Source organism: Parasteatoda tepidariorum, chromosome 1 (assembly GCF_982258835.1).
Source record: "Parasteatoda tepidariorum strain Cologne lab strain chromosome 1, Ptep-v5.0, whole genome shotgun sequence".
NCBI lineage: Eukaryota > Metazoa > Arthropoda > Arachnida > Araneae > Theridiidae > Parasteatoda > Parasteatoda tepidariorum.
This window is the reverse complement of record NC_141755.1, coordinates 88515133-88534256: the sequence shown is the minus strand read 5'-3', so window position 1 is coordinate 88534256 and position 19124 is coordinate 88515133. Positions and strand designations below refer to the sequence as shown.

At 30.8% G+C, this 19124-nt stretch overlaps 1 protein-coding gene across 2 annotated transcripts in view; it reads right to left on the bottom strand.

Annotated features, from left to right (window-relative positions):
* LOC107437344 (uncharacterized) overlaps window positions 1-19124 on the bottom strand; it is a 75354-nt gene that overhangs the window by 46960 nt on the left and 9270 nt on the right. Inside the window, exons 4-7 of one of the 2 annotated variants that reach the window (XM_087168512.1) lie at window positions 18141-18419; window positions 13699-13716; window positions 9626-9804; window positions 6458-6593 (exon numbers count right to left, since the gene is read on the bottom strand). In XM_087168512.1, coding sequence (XP_087024638.1) covers window positions 6458-6593; window positions 9626-9804; window positions 13699-13716; window positions 18141-18419 — 612 coding nt within the window. The remainder of the gene's footprint in view (window positions 1-6457; window positions 6594-9625; window positions 9805-13698; window positions 13717-18140; window positions 18420-19124) is intronic. The other variant, XM_087168517.1, reaches the window with a different exon arrangement.

The following is a 19124-nucleotide window of genomic DNA, read 5'->3' as shown; positions in this document are numbered from 1 at the left end:
GTCCTGCACTTAAGTTTTTTATTCTACCCGTAATTAATTTTCCGGCAATATCTGCCCCTATCAACAACTTAATTCCTTTATCAAAATTACAAAATTCTTTGTCCAAATCACTTATTTTAATATTTAGTTTTCGTAACTCTTTAACCCAGGGGCCATATGGGATCTGTTTAATATCAGAACAGATTTGTTTTTGACTTAAAGCTTCAAATCTGCATCTATAACTCCTATCAATGCTACTTAATTCTACATTATATACATTGTGCATACTTTCTCCAGTTTCGACCCCACCAAAAAGTGATTGCTTAATTTCTACTTGTTTTATAGGCATATAACTCATACATTGTGCAACATCTTCAGAAATATAACTTCTCATACTACCAGTATCTATAATTCCACGAATTAACATTTCCTTTTTACCATTATGCACTCTTACAATTAAAGTTTGAAGCAATACGTCTGAGAGTTGAATTTGATTATTTAACGTACTTATGTTGTTTTCATGGTTTTCTTCATTCGAAACATTATCGATCTTATTTTTCGGATTATCAGGACAAAAAATAGAAAAATGTCTATTATTACAAATTAAACATCTAACATACTTTGCTTTGCAAGTATTAGCTCTATGACCCTTTTTTAAACAGACGAAACAAACGTTCTTTTTCTTAATTATTTCTTTTTTGGTTTCCAAGATCATAGATGCTAATTCTCTGCAACTCTCAGATGTATGTGCTTTATCACAAAATATACAAATATTCGTATCAAATTTCTTAAACTTATTTATACATTCATTTTCATTCTTATTAGAGTTAAACAACTCACATGAAGAAGCAATATATTTTGTTTCATACTTATTAATACACTTTTTACTATTAACATTTTTATCTGAAGAAAATGATTCCTTACTTAATTTTAATCTATATTCAGATTCAACTTCATTTCGTAAAAATTCTATTAACAAATCTAAATCAGTCTTACCTGACGTATCGGTCGCACAATTCTTTTGTCTTTCAAATACCTGTAATAAATCCGTGGGAATAGCCGATTCTACCAAAGGAAATAAGAAATCTGCATATTTATCTTTCGTTAATCCCAGTGATTCAAGAGCTCTTAGTTGTGTTTGTAGTTTATCATATAATGTAGCTAAATCAACTTTAGATTTATCACTTAACACAAGTTTTAATAAGTCCCGTATGTAGACTTGCGTGAGAACACTTTCATTTCCAAATCGTGTTTTTAAGTGTTCAACAGCTTTCGTATAATTTTCTTTTGTTGCTGGAAAACTCTCGATGATTAATCTTGCTTTGGATCCCGCAACAGTGCTTTGTATTAAATACTGGAACTTTTCCCGCTCCTGAATTCTTTCATCATCGTGTATTTTGCTGAATAAAGTCCAGAAATTAAGCCACTGCCTTGGATCACCCGTAAATTTCGGTAGTTCGATGTCAGGTAACTTATACGCCGTAGATGGAGACTTATTTGGTGTAGATGTATCATCACGAATCGGCGTCGTAGTTTCGGTTTTGGTAGTCGCCGATATTAGCTTTCCGGCTTTCACTTTCGTGGCAGAAAATTTGTCGTAGTATTCCTCGGAAGCTTCATATTCATTGTTGTACTCCTGCTCCGTGCATTTTGCGGCTTGCATATTTCGTAGGTGTAAGTTTTGAGTATCTCGTAGCTGCTTACATTTTTCCATTAAAGTATCCAAACTTATTTCTATTTCGATGATATCCGGTGTCTCAGTTCGTATTAATCCTTCTAACTTATTTAAGGCTTTCGTAAAACTTGTCCGTGAAGCCGCTCGTAATTGTTTTGAAGCATCCATGCTTACGTAATTATAGTTTCTTTACTGCGTAGTTGATGCTTTCTTTTTTACGATCCGCTTTGCATCAATTCGATGCACGTCCAGACAGGGATGCCACTATATTGCTTAACTTACTTATTATTGTCTAAAGGATGTCCATCGAGGTTCTTAATTAATTAGGCAGATCGTAATTAACAACATTTTATTAACATAAACAACAACAATAGTAAAAGACAGAGCGCCGCATTAAAGCGACCGTATTAATTAGCTCGTACATATCTTCTGATGACGTGGGTGGAAGCATTACGTAATTCTTTGCGCATGCGCGCGTCTTATATATTCTTTAATTTCTTTTAATTCTCCACAATACTTATCAATTTTAAAAAGAAAAGTTATGAAATTTTAATTACTGACTAAAAAGATTTATAAACAAACTAAAAACATTTTTATATTTAATTAAAATTTACCAATTCTTAAAATAAAAGTACATAAAAAATAAAGTGATTAATAAAGAGTAATGATTTAACTCTTTCGAAAATAGTTATAAAAGACAGGCATGAAAGTGGACAAAAATAAAAAAAAGCTGAGCTTTTACGCTGGGAGGAGAGGGGGGCGGGGGTAGTGCTCTATATGATACTGAGATTTATGAAAGCAACTTTTAACTATGCTGGAAGATTTTTATTTAATATTTAAAGTGGCAGAAGCATTTAGACAGCTAACTTTAAATTTTTCTTAAATATAATTTTAAAATTGTGACCACTACTATATTAAAAAAAATTAAGCAATTATAGGAAGGCACGACTATTAAATTACTTACTAATGAAAAATATACCCAGGGTTCCCACTCTATGATGAGATTGAAATTCAAGGACTTTCCAGGACTTTTCAAGGACCTCAACAAAATTTTCAAGGACCTTAATCTAAGACCAATTTTAAAAATTATTCTCTTCTATTTTACTAGAAGCAACAATGCTTGTTGTGGCAATAATTAATTTCAAATATAATACCTAAATGCTTTGCCTATATAGAGAGAAGAGAGTATATGTATTATGGACTAAAATTTATATTTTTTTAAAAACAACCCTACTGGTTTTACATATTAATTCACAAAATCATTTTCAGCACAATCTATAACTAATGGTAATGTGGTGTTAATGGTGAAATCCTTTAATCCTGTGTATTTCCATGTGAAGGCGGCATGAAAGACAGAGCTAAATCTTAGGTATTCCATATTCCATGACTATTCCATAACCCCCTCCTCTCCTCTATTAACAGTGTTTTCACTACAGCGCGAGAACGCGAGAATCTCGCATATTTTTTTCTTTTCTCGCATTAAAAAATGATTACCGCGAGAAATTCGCGCACTCTATAAATCAATTTCAAAATTCGCGAAATTCTCGCATTTTGGAAAAAGCTTCGAATTACGTCATTTAGAATAAAATCAGTTTCACTTTTCTTCCTGGATCTTCATTATTTGCAACACTTGCCCCGTTATCTAGCTTCCCTATTTACCAGTAGGTATTGTTCAGAACCTTTTCGAACAACAGAACACAACCCCTCTGAACCAGGGAACCCCTTTCAGAACACATTTCTCTGCAACCACGTGTTTACTGTAGGTATGGTTTTTCATATAAGACGTTCAAATTTTTTTATGCACTAATGTAAGATGGACAAATACCTAGTAAAGGCAAAATCCTCTATGATGATGCAGCAAAAATATTCAATGCTTTAAAAAATAGAAGACGTTAAAAATGTATTATAATAAAAGAAATGATTTTTTTTCCAAGTCTATTTGTATTTTTTCAGTTTTTAAAAATCTCACTTAAGTTTCTGAAATCTCACCCTGTTTTTGAGAAAGGGTGAGAAATGGTCACCCATTTTTTTTCTATGATGAAAACACTGATTAAACATCGTTTCTGAAATTATTCATCCATAATTTACACAACCTTCTCTAAATGTTATGCAGCAACAATTCTTTCTGAAAATAAAAATTAGAAGGAACATATCCCATTTTCACCATGTTTAAAAGCATTATTCGTTATGTGTAATCCACAACTGCCAATGAATATGACCTGGTGGGAATATTTCTCTTTTAAGTCACACTGAAGCTTCTAATAGAATTTCCAATTGACATAGGGTCCATCCATGGATAATTGAAGTATTTTAGAGAGCTTTTAACCATCATCCATGCATTTGTAAAAAGAGGACAAAATATTTTCTGCAGTTCCATGACCCATAAATTGGGAGGTAAGATACTTAGTGCAAACTTTATTATCAATTCCTTACCATAATGTCCATCTGCTTAGATTGTAGAGACTGATTTAACGTCTCATCAAAGAGTACAGTGTAGCAATCAACATTCTTCAGCTCATTTATAAGAATCCCTTTGAAGTATAGTGCCAATCCAAAGGAGCCCAAATAGGCTCACTTTGTGGCACTATAAAAAAATTGTCTCGCTATACAGCTATCAGCAAACATTTTGGAGAACAATTTACTAATCCCTTCACAGGAGTTACATGAATAATTACTAGTGATGCACTTCAGACTCCAGAGAATTTCAGCATCAAGCACATTCCTTTTGATCAGATAAGACAATGTTACCTCGGCCACTAAAGTTTCTGTTTCACATGGGGCACACGATGTTGAAGGAGTATTTACACCAGATGAATTAGATGTTGATGTCTTTGGAAAAAGAGAACTCAGGGCATGAGACTGCTTTTTTGTTTTACCTTTCTTTCATGTGTGATTTCAGAGCAGATTCTTCCATTTTCGCGATATCGATCTCCTTCATGCATAATCGGCACTTGGCTCTGAACTTCTTTTCGGGCATCGATGAAATCCATTCTTTATAAGCTTGATTATCCATCCATTGGGGATTAAAATAGCACTTCCCAGGCATAACTAGTCTAAACTACATAACACAAATACGAAGCCGTGCCTTTGCGAATACGCTTTACAATAAAGTTTTGAAATGATGCAAACGTGAGGATAAGTGCGGATGGTAAAACGGCAATTTTATTGAAAACTACAAGGTACATATTGTTACGAAATTCGAGAGTATTCCAGTTTCGATAAGAAAAAAGAAGATCTAAGCATATGCGACAGAAGATGAAGTGGAGTCTCGCCCCGAACGTATTGATTGTCTGCTGTGCTCCGCGCGCTTGGCAGACACCAAGACACTAGGCCCGGTTAGAAACGGTGGCGTTAAAAACCACATGAGAGCGAGAAAGATCCGCGGGCGTTTGATAAAAAGGGCCGCCATTGGACAAATTCAAGGACCTATCAAGTTTTTCAAAGACCTATGACGTTTTTCAAGCACTTTCAAGGACCTAAATTTAGCACAAAAAAAATTCAAGGACTTTCAAGGACTCTCAAGGACCGTGGGAACCCTGATACCACATCTTTACAGTAACTAATTCAAGAGAAAACTTACTTCTACTTCTGTCAAAAATCGCGATATTGGATTTAAAATCGCGTGAACATGAATCGCGATATTGAATTTTAAAATCGAGTGAATATGAATCGCGATTTCGGGTTATGAAATCGTGCGGCTGGATTTTAAAATCGCGTGAATATGAATCATGCGGTTGAATTTTAAAATCGCATGAATATGAATCGTGCGGTTGGATTTTAAAATTGCGTGAACATGACTCGCGATTTTGGATTTTAAAATCTCGTGAATATGAATCGCAATTTTGGATTTTAAAATCGCGTGAATATGAATCCTACGGTTGAATTTTAAAATCGCATGAATATGAATCGTGCGGTTGGATTTTAAAATTGCGTGAATATGACTCGCGATTTTGGATTTTAAAATCGCGTGAAAATGAACTGTGCGGTTGGATTTTAAAATCGCATGAATATGAACCGTGCGGTTGGATTTAAAAAACACGAAAATACATATTGCGCGTAAATAAATTGGTTAATTAAGAATCATGATGCATAGTTTTAAGATCACGTGAATACGAATCGCAGTGAGTAATTTTTAAATAGCGTACAAATAAAAAAAACGATATCTGATATTACAACTGCGTGATAACGAATCGCAATATTGGATTTAAAAATGCGTGAATACGAATCGCGATGTTGGATTATTAAATTGAGTGAATAGGAATTCCTAGTACGGCTTTTAAATCGCAACACGTAACTATTAAATAAATACGAAAATCAATTATTGATTTTAAAATCGTCTGATTAAAAATCTCGATTTTAGCATATTCCCTCGCAGTTCCTAATATTTAAAATTCCGAAAATCAGCCAAACAAAAGAAATCAAATATCGGCGGTCGGAAACGAAACGCTCCGACTATCGTTCGGGAGGCTTGGGTTCTCTAATTGGACTCCCCAAAAATTTTAGTTTTTTGAACATGGTCGGAAATTTTAAAAATTGGGAGAAAAAGCGGATTTCCGCTTTTTTGCGGAAGTCTTTCATCCCTGAAAAGAAGATTAGTACGGAAATCCGTCAAAAGACGGAAATCCGTCAAAAGACGGAAATCCGTCAAAATACGGAAAACTTTCACCCCTGCTCTTCAAGAGGCTCACTATGTCTTTTCAGTTGGCCAGACCTGATACAAAAGATTTCACTAATTTATAAAAGAAAAACTTAGCAATAGATAATAGTTTTCCTTACAAATTTTATTTAAAATTTTTTCCTTACTTAATTTTGATAGTTGAGATGACAAATCTTCATTTTGTTTCTTGAGATCATCTCCAGTAAATTTCTCCATATCTAAATCATATGTTAAAGAGGCTATTGTCTTGTCCTTGCACCTCACAGCTTCTAACAGGCGAGCCTTTATGAAAAGAAACAATTATGTAAAAATAATTAATACAGTTTTTAAAATTGCTTAAAATAACATGTAATTTCCTGGTGTAAAATCTCAAATATTAAATGTAGATGTATATAGAAATAATTTAGAGAACCTGATTCATATCACTTAAGTAATCCTGATTCATACTCCTTATTCACTTTAACCATTATATTATTGATTAACTCTAAATAACAAACACATTCTTAATTCATATCAAACACAGATTTATATTGCAGAAAGTTAGAGTTCTTGCAGAAAGATCTTTCTTTTGAAAAGTAAAAAACTTGACTTTGCTTTTTGGTAGAAATTTACACGAAATATTTGAATCATGCATTTAGATAATCACTTTTTGATGCGTTCAATTTTTGCAATCAATCGGTGTAATGTTCCGATTGTTTTCCGGCAGTTATTGATATAGATTTTTACATGGTTTTTAAATATCCCAATATATTCCAAACAATATTGAAAATTCAAATTGTGTATTTGAGTATTTACTTTTTAAAGCAATAATTCTATAGAAATTTCGGCAGTTATTGCAAATTAATTTCACCATAGTTTTTAAATCCGATATTTTTTATACAATATTATTTATTACAACAATCTAATCTCAAAACAAAACCCTCATTTGAGGAGTCCAATTCCCGTGATTTCGTCGCCAATCTTTGTTTTTTGGGCAGTTACTACTGCAGATTTCACGATTTTTTATTATTTTTTTTTTAGTTGTGTTGATTATTTACAAAATTTAATGGTTTAGAAAAATGCACAAATAATTTGTGCATATCCACCCCCCAACAAAATGAGAGAATATCACCCATATTTTAGAATAAAAAATTTATGTTCAATTAAAATAATATATTGTTTTTTTTTTAAATTTTGTTTTTTGTAAACACAGCATATTTGTTATTTTAAATTAGTAACATATATGCTTGTTATTATTATAAGTATCTTGCAGAAAGATATTAGAGCCAGAGAGTTTAGTCGCAGTCAAACTAAAAAGTTAAAATATCAGAAAGTCTCTCTATATTTCCTTTTATTGAAATATTTAATAACAGAAAATATTTCTGCTTTTCAGTTCTTAAACGATTTTACAGTCTGAACTTGAAAAATATGAGTTCAATAAAGTAGTAACTTTAAAAAGACATTTTTTTGTAAAAAGGAATAGTAAATGGCAACAAGTACAGTCTATACTGAAAATCGTAAAATAAAATGGGGATATTTTGATCTTATCTTTTTAAAATGCTCAAAATACTTTTTAAAATACTTTTTTTACCCGAAAATTCATATCTGCATTATTTGTCTAAAAATATATTCATTTTTAAATAGTGGACCTGTTGATAGATTTTAACAAACCCTAAATTAATTATGTAATTAGTGCAGTGTTTATGTATTACAAATAATTTGTTTTCTAGATAAGTATTATATTACAATTTAGCAATGTTCTTTTTTAATTATGTACATTATTCCTTTACATACTTAATACATTTTAAATTCTTTTTGCAAAAAAACAGATAACAGAAATATGTTTTACTTCAAATAATTTTGTAGCAGAAGTTACAAAGTTAAATTTATAAAACAATGAGTTGATAAGTGCAAAGAACAATTTAGTTAGATAATTGAAAAGAAAATCAGAAATGATAAAATATGGAGAGAAAAACCACTTGGGGATAAAGATGGGTATTTTCAAGTGGGCCCAAACTGAAAGTTTTTCTGAGCTGGCCCACCTTGGCAAACTCTGCTGCACAGGTTATAAAAAATGTATAAATGGCAGATATCTTGAACATTTATTTTATCTTGAATTTATTTGAATGAAATTAATTTCATATTTTAAAACTTATAATTTATTAATGCCATGAATTTAGTAAGAAACAATTTTGACAATACAATAGTAATTGATATCACAGAAAAATGTATAATGATTAAAATTTACAGAAAGGTCTGAAATCAATTTTGTCCTCTGTTTTACAACCAAAACTACTAAGAGCAGTACAAATACAGGTGGCAAGTATTGCACTCTTTTACATACTTCCTATTCACTGTAAGTAAATCAATTCTGCCCTTGCTACTCTACATGTCAGTCAAATAGAAATTACATGGATTTAAACTTAGATTATATTCGCTAAAATAATCTTAAAATTTTTTTTAAATATTTGATACAGTACAGAACCCGTTATCCGGAAATCAGAAAACCGGAAAACCAAAAAACCGGAACGAAATTTGAGAAATTTTCCCGCCATTTTTTTAAAAAATATTTTTTTTCCTCATAAGATTTTAGGATTTTTCTTTCTTTTTTGAAAGATGTTTACCTTACCATCACTTTGGAAATAACCATTAGTGTATTACTTCATCGTTTTTTCTTCTTTTTAAGATTATTTCCATAAATTTTTTTTTTTTAGTTGGGTTTAACAATAAAAAAAATGGCTTTTTGTAGTGATTCAGAAAACCGGAAAAATCAGTTATCCGGAATAGCGATGGTCCCGATCGTTCCGGATAATCGGTTCCCTACTGTACTTATTTAATAATTTAAATTAGAAAAAAAAAAAACTTTTTTTGCATGCTGAATAAATTCTTTTACGAGCAAAACAGGGGTAGAAAATTTAAATATCAGTTTTAAGGACCAGTTACTAAAAGATATTACTAGTTCACACACATTTTCACAGGTCTGTTTACTATAAGATTTTTTTAAAAAAAGTTAATAAGTGAATTTAAACGAAAAATTACAATACAGATGAAATATTTACAGCTATGGATAAAATATGATATGCTATTTTTTTTTTTTTTTTTTTTGGCAAAACCGCAGACCATATCATGAAACCTCTTTACATCTATTGCAGATACTGGTCAAATTTTAGTAGTCTCAGGCCACTGTTAATTTCGAGCCTGCATAACATACATACATGTTAGCAAGAGATTAAATGAGAACTGCCTAAACATAATTTATAAATCTTTTACTTTTCCTGATGACATAAATTTTTGACATTTAAATACCAAAATAAATTTAAAAAATTAAATCTAACCTCTGAGTTGGGCGTTATATGCCTAATATCAGGAGATTGGATGAGGTTCTGAATGGGAGATTCAAAACCCTTGTCAAGAAATTCTTCCACAGCATTAAAAGCTTTTCTTTTACGACCTCTTTTTGTAGGTTTGTTAAACTGTGGAGTAGACATAGTACTGCAATGCTTGCGGGGACTTACTGCAAAAAATAAAACACATTAAAATGCAATAATTTTATCAATTACGTCTAGAGATGTATAACTCTCCACAATATTCTTATGGGAGAATATTCTCCTAGAAGTTATATTGAAAAAAAAAACCTTAAATATTTTATTTATTATCTTAAATAATTAAAAAAGAAATATTTATAAATATTATATAAAAAATAAAAAAAAATAAGAATGTTGAAGTAAATTGTATTACCCTGAATTGCTTTCTAGAAAAATATAATTGTTTTTCATTACAGACAAATTTTGTTCCCAAAATTATTTTAAAAACTGATCCTTGACATTTATATCATTAAAAACACTTTTGCAATTATAAATATTTTTTTAATTTTCAAAGTTTTTTTTTTTGATAAAAAAAAACTTTTTTTAATTTTTTTTGATTAATAATATTAGATAATTAACATCTATGAAGAATTTACCATAGAGCTGTAATACAAATAGAGCAAGCCCACTGATGCATTTAATCATCTCTCTTTTTCCAGTTTACATTATCAGTTGTTCTTTTTTCTTGTAGATTCATGTTTCGCATTTATAAATGCAACAAAAGAAAGTTAAAAGCTTCAGGAGAGTTAAGATTAGCGGAACAGTAAAATATTTTTCGTAAACATTTTTCGACAAGATTTTACTAGATTAAAAAAATTCTTTCAGAATTCACTTTTTTTTAAACACATACAAACAATACAAAACTGTTTACATTTTTACAAAACTAAGAAAATGTTTTTTGAATTAATTTAAAGACGGTAAAAATTTATTCTTTGATACAACTTCAGGGTGCGTAGCCAGATTTTGTTTCAAAAAAATTAGCACTCTCTAAGTACTTTTTAAGCACTCAAAAAATATTTTTAATCACTTTCCAAAAAAAAAAAAATTCATAATTAGGATCTGTGCAGGAATATTTTTCAGCATTATATACATTAACAAAATGTGAAATAGTCTTCAAAGGCTTTTCATGATCAGGATAAAATAACTAGTTTCTGATAAAGAAATTTTTTCTTGATTACATTAGCCTTTATAAAATATTTAAAAAAATCAAGATTTTTCAGTTTCATTTCAGAGAGTGGAAAATGAAGGTTGAAATTGAGACAATCTTGCAAAATGCAGCAGAGTTACACATGAGAGTGCACAAATCTAACCAAACTCAGCTTAGTATACGTACGCAAGGACCGTCAAGTCTAACATGTAAAATGACTGACACTTTCACATGCTAAGGACTGATGGTAAGCTAAAATGCATAGTGTTTTAATGAATTGTGAAAATGTTGATTAGAACAATGTGAAAACTATGCTTTTGCACAGTATGTGACGAAAATCGACATGGTAAAGAAGAAAAAAAATCTAATTTTCAAGAAGGGAAAATTAAGCGCTTTTAAGAAACACCCAATAAAAAAGCACCTTTAAGGGCTTTTAAAAAACGAAAATAAGAACAGTTTAAGTACTTTTTAAAAAAGCTACACACCATGCCTTTTTAAAAGATAGAAAATTAAGCAATTGTTACAAACCTCGAATAAAAAAAAGCACCTTTAAGGGCTTTTAAAAACGTAATTCAAAACTAAGCACTTTTAAGGACTTTTTTGAAAATGCTACACACCCTTAACTTATTACAACTTGATCCAGTAGTTTTCCGAATCCTCCGAATTTTTGGTGGTAACAGCCTTGAATAATAATTTATTTTATTGATTTATTGATATTGAAGTAAATAAATAGGTTTAAATTTTAATCCAACATAGATCTTACAGTAGTGTACTGCTTCTTGTAAAATCATGAATATACATTCAGGCATTTGGAATATTTGAAAACATTTACAAGAAATGATTTCAGACATATTAATGAGAAGAAAAATAACATAAAAATTGGAATTGAAAAAAAAACTGCTCTCTTCGAAACTTTCCTGGTGTTATTTTAAACTTTACATCAGCGTTGATAAGGTTCACAAGCTTTATACTCAAATTTCCTGTATTATTACAATTTAAGAAGAGAAGACAATTTCAATTTAAAAATATCAAGTGATTTCCTCAAAAAACTTACAAATAAATGTTAAAATACACTTTGCCGTACTTATCAAACAATTCTGTAATAATCTTCTCTCCGAGATAATTTATTTTCATATTTACTAACTGCCATATGCAATTTTAGAAGTAAAATAAATTACAATGAATATAAACTTAAAAGAATTGTTTTTTTTTTTTGGGTCCAAAATTGTTCTAAAAAAACTGTTCTTAAGAGCTATGAATAATCAGTATCAAGAATAAAATATCCCTTTTTTAAAATAATAATTTGTTAATTCATAAATTTTAAAAATAATTTCTTATGCTCACAATATATAACAATTATTGAATATTTTAATTGATATTAAATATCTATTTGCAATTTCTCTCTCTCCTATGAGAATCAGAAATCAGAATCATCAGTTTTCAGCCATTAACAACAGTATACCTAACTATCCATTATGATGTGCATTCATTGAATGGATTATATTGTATAATTCAGAAACATCTCTAATCAAAAGAATGAAAAATACTATACTCATGTATTTCCACATAGAATTCGAATTGTTCATTTAAATAACCCATTTTTGACCTGCTCAATTCATGCTGAGAGTATTGTAAATCCATGCAGTGTTGATTGAATTTTTCTCAGTTATTAATTTTCATATTTTTAAATACCTCAATAATCAACATCAGGGTAGCCACTCAAATCTGGAAAAAAAATTCCCTGCACATATTATGCACAATATATTAAGAGAAAACAATTACTGGGCTCTTGTGTGAGCTATTGTTGGGCTATTGTTGTCATTTTGCGAAAGGTCCTGTTTTTGTAAAATTGTGAAAAAAACTATTCATAATTTAGGAATATAAAATAAGCTCTAAGTCATATTCCTTCAACCAGGGTCCTGCTTTTGTGAATTTGTGCAAATAGAGTCCTGTTATTTGGTATTTAGCCTATACTCAGGATTGCCACTCAAATTTGGAAAAAAATTTCCTTGTGTTTTCCCTGCACACATTATATACAATATATTAAGAGCAAACAACAATTACTGCGCTCTTTTGTGAGCTATATTGGACTAACTATATTTATTAGTTTTAATTGCTGGAAAAACAGCTGAACATACTTAAATAATACTATAGTAAATGAAATAGTTTAGTATAGCTGAAATATCACAGGTAAACATCCCATAGATTACGCCTTGAGTGGTCACCATTTTTTAAAAGAAAAAAATAAGAAACAAAATTCCCTGCATTTTCCTGTTATTTTAGGTGATTTTTAAATTTCCAGTATTCTCCAGGTTTTTCCTGTCCTGACTGTGGAGTGTGAACCCTGGATATATTTCTGACTATAAAGGAAATTCAAATCAAACATTTGAATATTTAATGACTGGTTATTTTCCAGGATATAGGAATATTCCAGGTTTTGGTAAAAAAAAAAAAAAAAACTACAATTTTCTCTGATTATTCCCTGATTTTTTGGGTTAAAATAAAATTCCCTGACAATTCCAGGTTTTCCCTGTTCCCCTGACCAGTGGGAACCCTGTTAAAATAATCATAAAAATTCTATATTTTAGACATTAACAAGAAAAGCAGAGCCATTTTGAAACATATAATGAACATAAACAAAGAATGTACAATTGGTTTGTACAAATCAGATTGCACTGCTATGGAAACATGGCATTACAAATATAAATTGCCAATCAGAAAGGCAAAAATATACCTAATGGCCTTTAGAACATTGAATAGCATAGACCAAAAAAAAAAAAAAATGAATATTGCAAAATAATTATTACAAATTGATATGACAAAAAAAATCTCCTCAATTGAGATTTATTATTCAATAATTTAATAAATCCCAATAAGATGAAAGCATCAGACTTACCAACAATAAGTTGTCCATCTAAATTGCAGCATTAAAAAAAGTGTGAAGTTTTATTATGACTAAAATGAAACAAAAAAGGCTAAAATTTTCTAACATTAAACACTACATAAAAAATGAGCTAAACTAAAACACTATTTATTACTTGACGGGTGTACAGTAAAAAATATGTTTAACAATTTTTAAAAATTAAATTGAGCACAATGAGGTCTCTTTTAAATTCTTTATTTTGTACTAACTTGATGTTTATTATACTATTCTTATTAACTATAAATTTATTTTCAAACTTAGCATTTAATTAATTATCAAGAAAAATGATTCATTGTAATATTTGATCTTTTGAATTAGAAACCCTTTCACATTTCTGCACAATTTTAAGATTTTATAGAAATTAGAGAATTTTTATAATTCACAAGAAATTATGTCTTTTTTTTTGTTATTAGAAAGATAAAAAGGAAAAAAAATTAAAAAATTAGGTACTAAAAATTAAACATTAGGTACAGTATAAATTGGAGTAACAGTGATGATCTATGTGGAATAGCCATTCACAATAATGCCTGATTAGCATGCCATGGCCATATGTTACCATAATATCTGTAGTGCACTGCTATCCAGAAGATTTTTCTGTATCAGAATCAGTTTTTATCATTGCTCTTCAAACTAATATAAACATACCTGCCAACATTGGAGAAATAAAATAAAGGAGATTTTACTAACCGACCCAATTTTGGATTTATGACTACTGATGTTCAACTCAGTAGGCTTGTCATTTTTAACCCAATCCAGAAGACAAAGAAACTCCTGGATCAAGTATCACGAGAAATTAGTCTTTGCAAAGAATTTTTTGATGGAAATAGAGTTACATGGAGAGGAAGATCACGAAAACATCCAACAGCTAGCCTGACAACTAGGGGACTTAAACCCGTGATCCTTCTACCACTGAGGATATTTCACGTCATCACTGTACTCGATACAAGCTGGATGCAAAATTCGTATCGATCAGTCATCGTTGGGATTCGAACCTGGATTCACCTCACTGAAAGGCGAATGCTCAATCCTCTGAGCCATCTTGGCTAGACTAATTAACACTCAACATACTGCAGTACTGGCAATAGCATCATCTGGTGAGGAATAAGAAGTATTTTTTGGCATTAATGGATATTTTATCACAATTTTTGTTTTCTTTTTAATTTCTTTAACAAATACGGAAAAATTTGAGAATATACAGGTAAACAGGAGATAGTCGTAAATTGCAGGAGTCTTCGTTAGAAAACCGGAGACTTGGCAGGTATGTATAAAAATATTATAAAGTTAGTTTTTTTTATTTATTATTTTCAATGCCAACTTGCACTAAAGAAAAATGACTAACCTCACATCCCTATTCAAAGTGACCTATCCTCGTAAACACAGTTAACGCCAAGGTGACAGTTCAGTACCAGAAGGGTTCCTTGTGACAACGACATAGAAGTTTTTAAAGTAAATAATGAATTTTTAGGCTGGACACCAACAGTGGGAAAAAGAATCTCGGTTTATTTCCGAAACGGCAAAATTTTTATTATTAATTCTTCGGTTATACCTCATTCTTTACAAAACATTTATACGAGACATTGGTGTAGAAATTAAACTATTTTATTAAAAGAAATCATTATAAAACCAATGGTTTTTGAAAAAATATCAGACTCTTATATAAATACCTAATACAAAACTTTTTCCTCCTTTGTGGTCACCCTACTTCTCCAAGACAATGAGAGACAACCTGTCCTATAAGTCTTGTGTATCCAAATTTTTCAACAAAAAATAAGTACCTTTTAAACACTCAAAAAATATGTTTAAGCACCTTTATAACATGAGGATAACAAAACTATTTTCTTCCTAGTGTTGAAAAAGTACTTAATATATATATATATATATATATATACACTGAAGAGCCATTACATTATGACTACCCTCCATCTATAACAATGGGCACGTCCAGGTTTTCATGGTTTCTCGCCTAGGAACAATTATCATGGGTCACATTAAGAACCATAATCCTCATAGAACAATCCGTGACGTCTGTAAGCTACTTGAACATAGTTGCAGACCAGGTTCACCCATTCATGGCAACAGTTTTTTCTGCGGAAGATGGTGTTTACCAACAGGATAATGCACCATGTCATAAGGGTCGAATCGTCGAGGAACATTCCAGTGGCTTTCAAGTCATGTCTTGGCCCTCAAATTCACCTGACCTTAATCCAATAGAGCATTTGTGGTCCTACTTGGAAAACCAAATTCGTGCTGCCACGCTACCCCCTTGCAATGTGAGGGAATTGCAGGAGCAGCTGGTGAGCGCTTGGTACCAGATACCTCAGACTACCTATCAGCACCTTGTGGAATCAATGCCACGGCAGGTGCTAGCAGTCTTGAGGGCTAGAGGTGGTCCTACATGTTATTGGCAGGGTGGTCATAATGTAATGGCTCTTTGGTGTATATATATAATGTTAACACTAAGCTTTAATTTTATTTAAATTTAAAAGAAAATGAGTAGCCACTAGATGACAGTACTAATTATTTGCCAGGGTCTGTCCAGACATTTTGCGAAAGGTCCTGTTTTTGTAAAATTGTGAAAAAACTATTCATAATTTGGGAATATAAAATAAGCTCTAAGTCATATTCCTTCAACCAGGGTCCTGCTTTTGTGAATTTGTGCAAATAGAGTCCTGTTATTTGGTATTTAGCCTATACTCAGGATTGCCACTCAAATTTGGAAAAAAATTTCCTTGTGTTTTCCCTGCACACATTATATACAATATATTAAGAGCAAACAACAATTACTGCGCTCTTTTGTGAGCTATATTGGGCCAACTATATTTATTCGTTTTAATTGCTCGACAAACAGCTGAACATACTTAAATAATGCTATAGTAAATGAAATAGTTTACTATAGCTGAAATATCATGGTTAAATATCCCATAGATTAGACTTTGAGTGGTCATCATTTTTTAAAAGACAAAAGTAAGAAACAAAATTCCCTGCATTTTCCCTGTTATTTTAGGTGATTTTTAAATTCCCTGTATTTTATAGGTTTTCCCAGTTCTCTCTGAGTGGCAACCCTGATACTGCTCAACACAGAATATTCATTTCGGACGAATAATAGAAACAAAATCAAATTTTTAAGAATAGTTCAAATTTTTCAAATGTAATAGTTAAATTCAAATTTGAAGTTCAAATTTTTAATAATTTCAACGGACATATTTTAAATAACACAACTTAGTAATGTATCACTTTTAATGTGTTACGCATTAAGTAAACTTAAACGATTCTTAAATTTATAATATTTTATTTAAAAAATTGCCAGAAATTAATTTTTATTTACATAATATTCTATTAATTAATTTTATGAATAAATATAAATTTATCAATTATTTATTTACAAAAAAAGTATGATTTAATAATTATAAGAATGTGCACACGATGTTTGTAAAAGTAGAAATATTTTCTTAGAATGCTACATTTGGAATTTAAACTTAGAGAAACTTGGAAAACTTAGTTTGTCTCGAACCGCCTTTCCCTTCCCTCACCTCTGGGAAGGGTTTATTAGATTAACAAAATAATAATGAAGATAAACGAATTTGTGAAGGATCCGATTAAAAGATAAATTATTTTGTGAAGGGTCAGTTTTTATGAAAAGATATTTTGCAAAGGGTCCATTTTCTTCTAAACAGACCCTTGATTTGCAATAGTAACACAGATGATTTTGTAACAGAGTAAGCCTGATAAGTAGAATGTAAGCCTGATAAGTAGAATGAAAGTAAGCCTGATAAGTAGAATGATGCAACAACTTATTGTCTGTAAATATAGCTCTTGTAAAATAAATTATAAAAACATGTTATAATTATGAAACTCTTACTTCCTCCTAACCAAGCTACTCAACACCTGACAGAACAGCATAGACAACAATATATATATATGACACAAAAAAGAATAGAGATCAACAAAGGAAATTAAGGAAAAAAATAAGGAAGGTGGAAAATCAATACTGAAATCTCTCACAAAATGCAGCAGAGTTGCACATGGGAATGTAAGATTTCTACTCACTGAAACTAGCTCATCCATCACGAATCCTTGCCACTCACAACGCATAAAATGATTAGCGCTTTCATTTTGCACAGACTGACTATAGGCTTTAAATGGATTGTGGTTGAATGAAAGTGTGAAAACGCTGAATGGAGCAATGGAAAAAACTACACTCCAGGCGTATTATGTGGAGAAAGTTGACATGGTAAAAAAGAAAAAAAACTTTTTTTTTGGAAAAGGGAAAAATAAACACCTTTTAAAAATAACCAAACAAGAATCAATTTTAAGGGCTTTTTTAAAAAAAATTTAAAATACGCACCTTTAAGTACTTTTTAAAAAAGCTACACAAGTCTTTTAGAATAAAACATTTCATAAAAATAAGTACTTACTTCTTAACTTGGCACGTCGTGAGAGTCTACTGTGAAATTCTTTATGTTCAATAGGAGACTGTCGTTCTTTAAGGAAAATTTCTAAGCAATCCATTATTTCTTCTTGGTCCTCCTGAGATAGGCTATAGCAAGAAGCCATAATGTGATCTTTTTTAGTGGAGAGAGAATATTGCACCATGGCACTGAGAAGTAAGATAGTTAACTTAGCAAGTTCCAGTTCATTCCTTTCCAAACATTGGGGAAAATTGACTAGCGTCTCACACTGTAACTCCAACATACCTAAAACGTAAGTATTCAGTCTATTACATTTCTACAAACACATAACTTACTGTCCCAATAAATGCTCTCAATTATTTTCCTTTCTTTGTAACAATTATTTAAAAACAAATGAAGATAGTGTTTACTTAGTGCTGCATTCAAGGTCAGACTTAGTCTAATTGGGGCCCGGACAAAAACTTATTTTGGGCCCCCCTCTGTTTCACTACTTCAGTAATGAAGAACCGAACTTTAAGGAGATATTTAAATTTTTCACTTCATTATAGATAACAAGAAAATTGACTGGACCTAAAATAGCTATACGAAATGTCATTCTGTCCATTTTATTCATTTTCTGACAATTCTATGTCCATCATGTCGAATGCAGTTTTTTTTGTCATCTTAACTAATGTCATTGTTTACTTCCTCATATATCTCTGAAAAATTCATATCCTTGCTGCCATTGGGGTGGAATTCAGGTAAATTTTTGCAATTATTATGGCTTAATAAAGCCAATCAGAAGCCAGTATTTTTGTACATTTTACGATATGCAAAAATATAGGCTATTGATTAGCCAAATTTGTTCACTGTAATTGCGAAAATTTAGATGAATTCCGCCCTAGAAAGCCATGGATTTACGAAATATAGATTGTATTTGTACGAAATATTAATGAAGAAGCTAAATAAAACTGACGGATTTTACACTATAGTTGAATTCCATGCCAACTG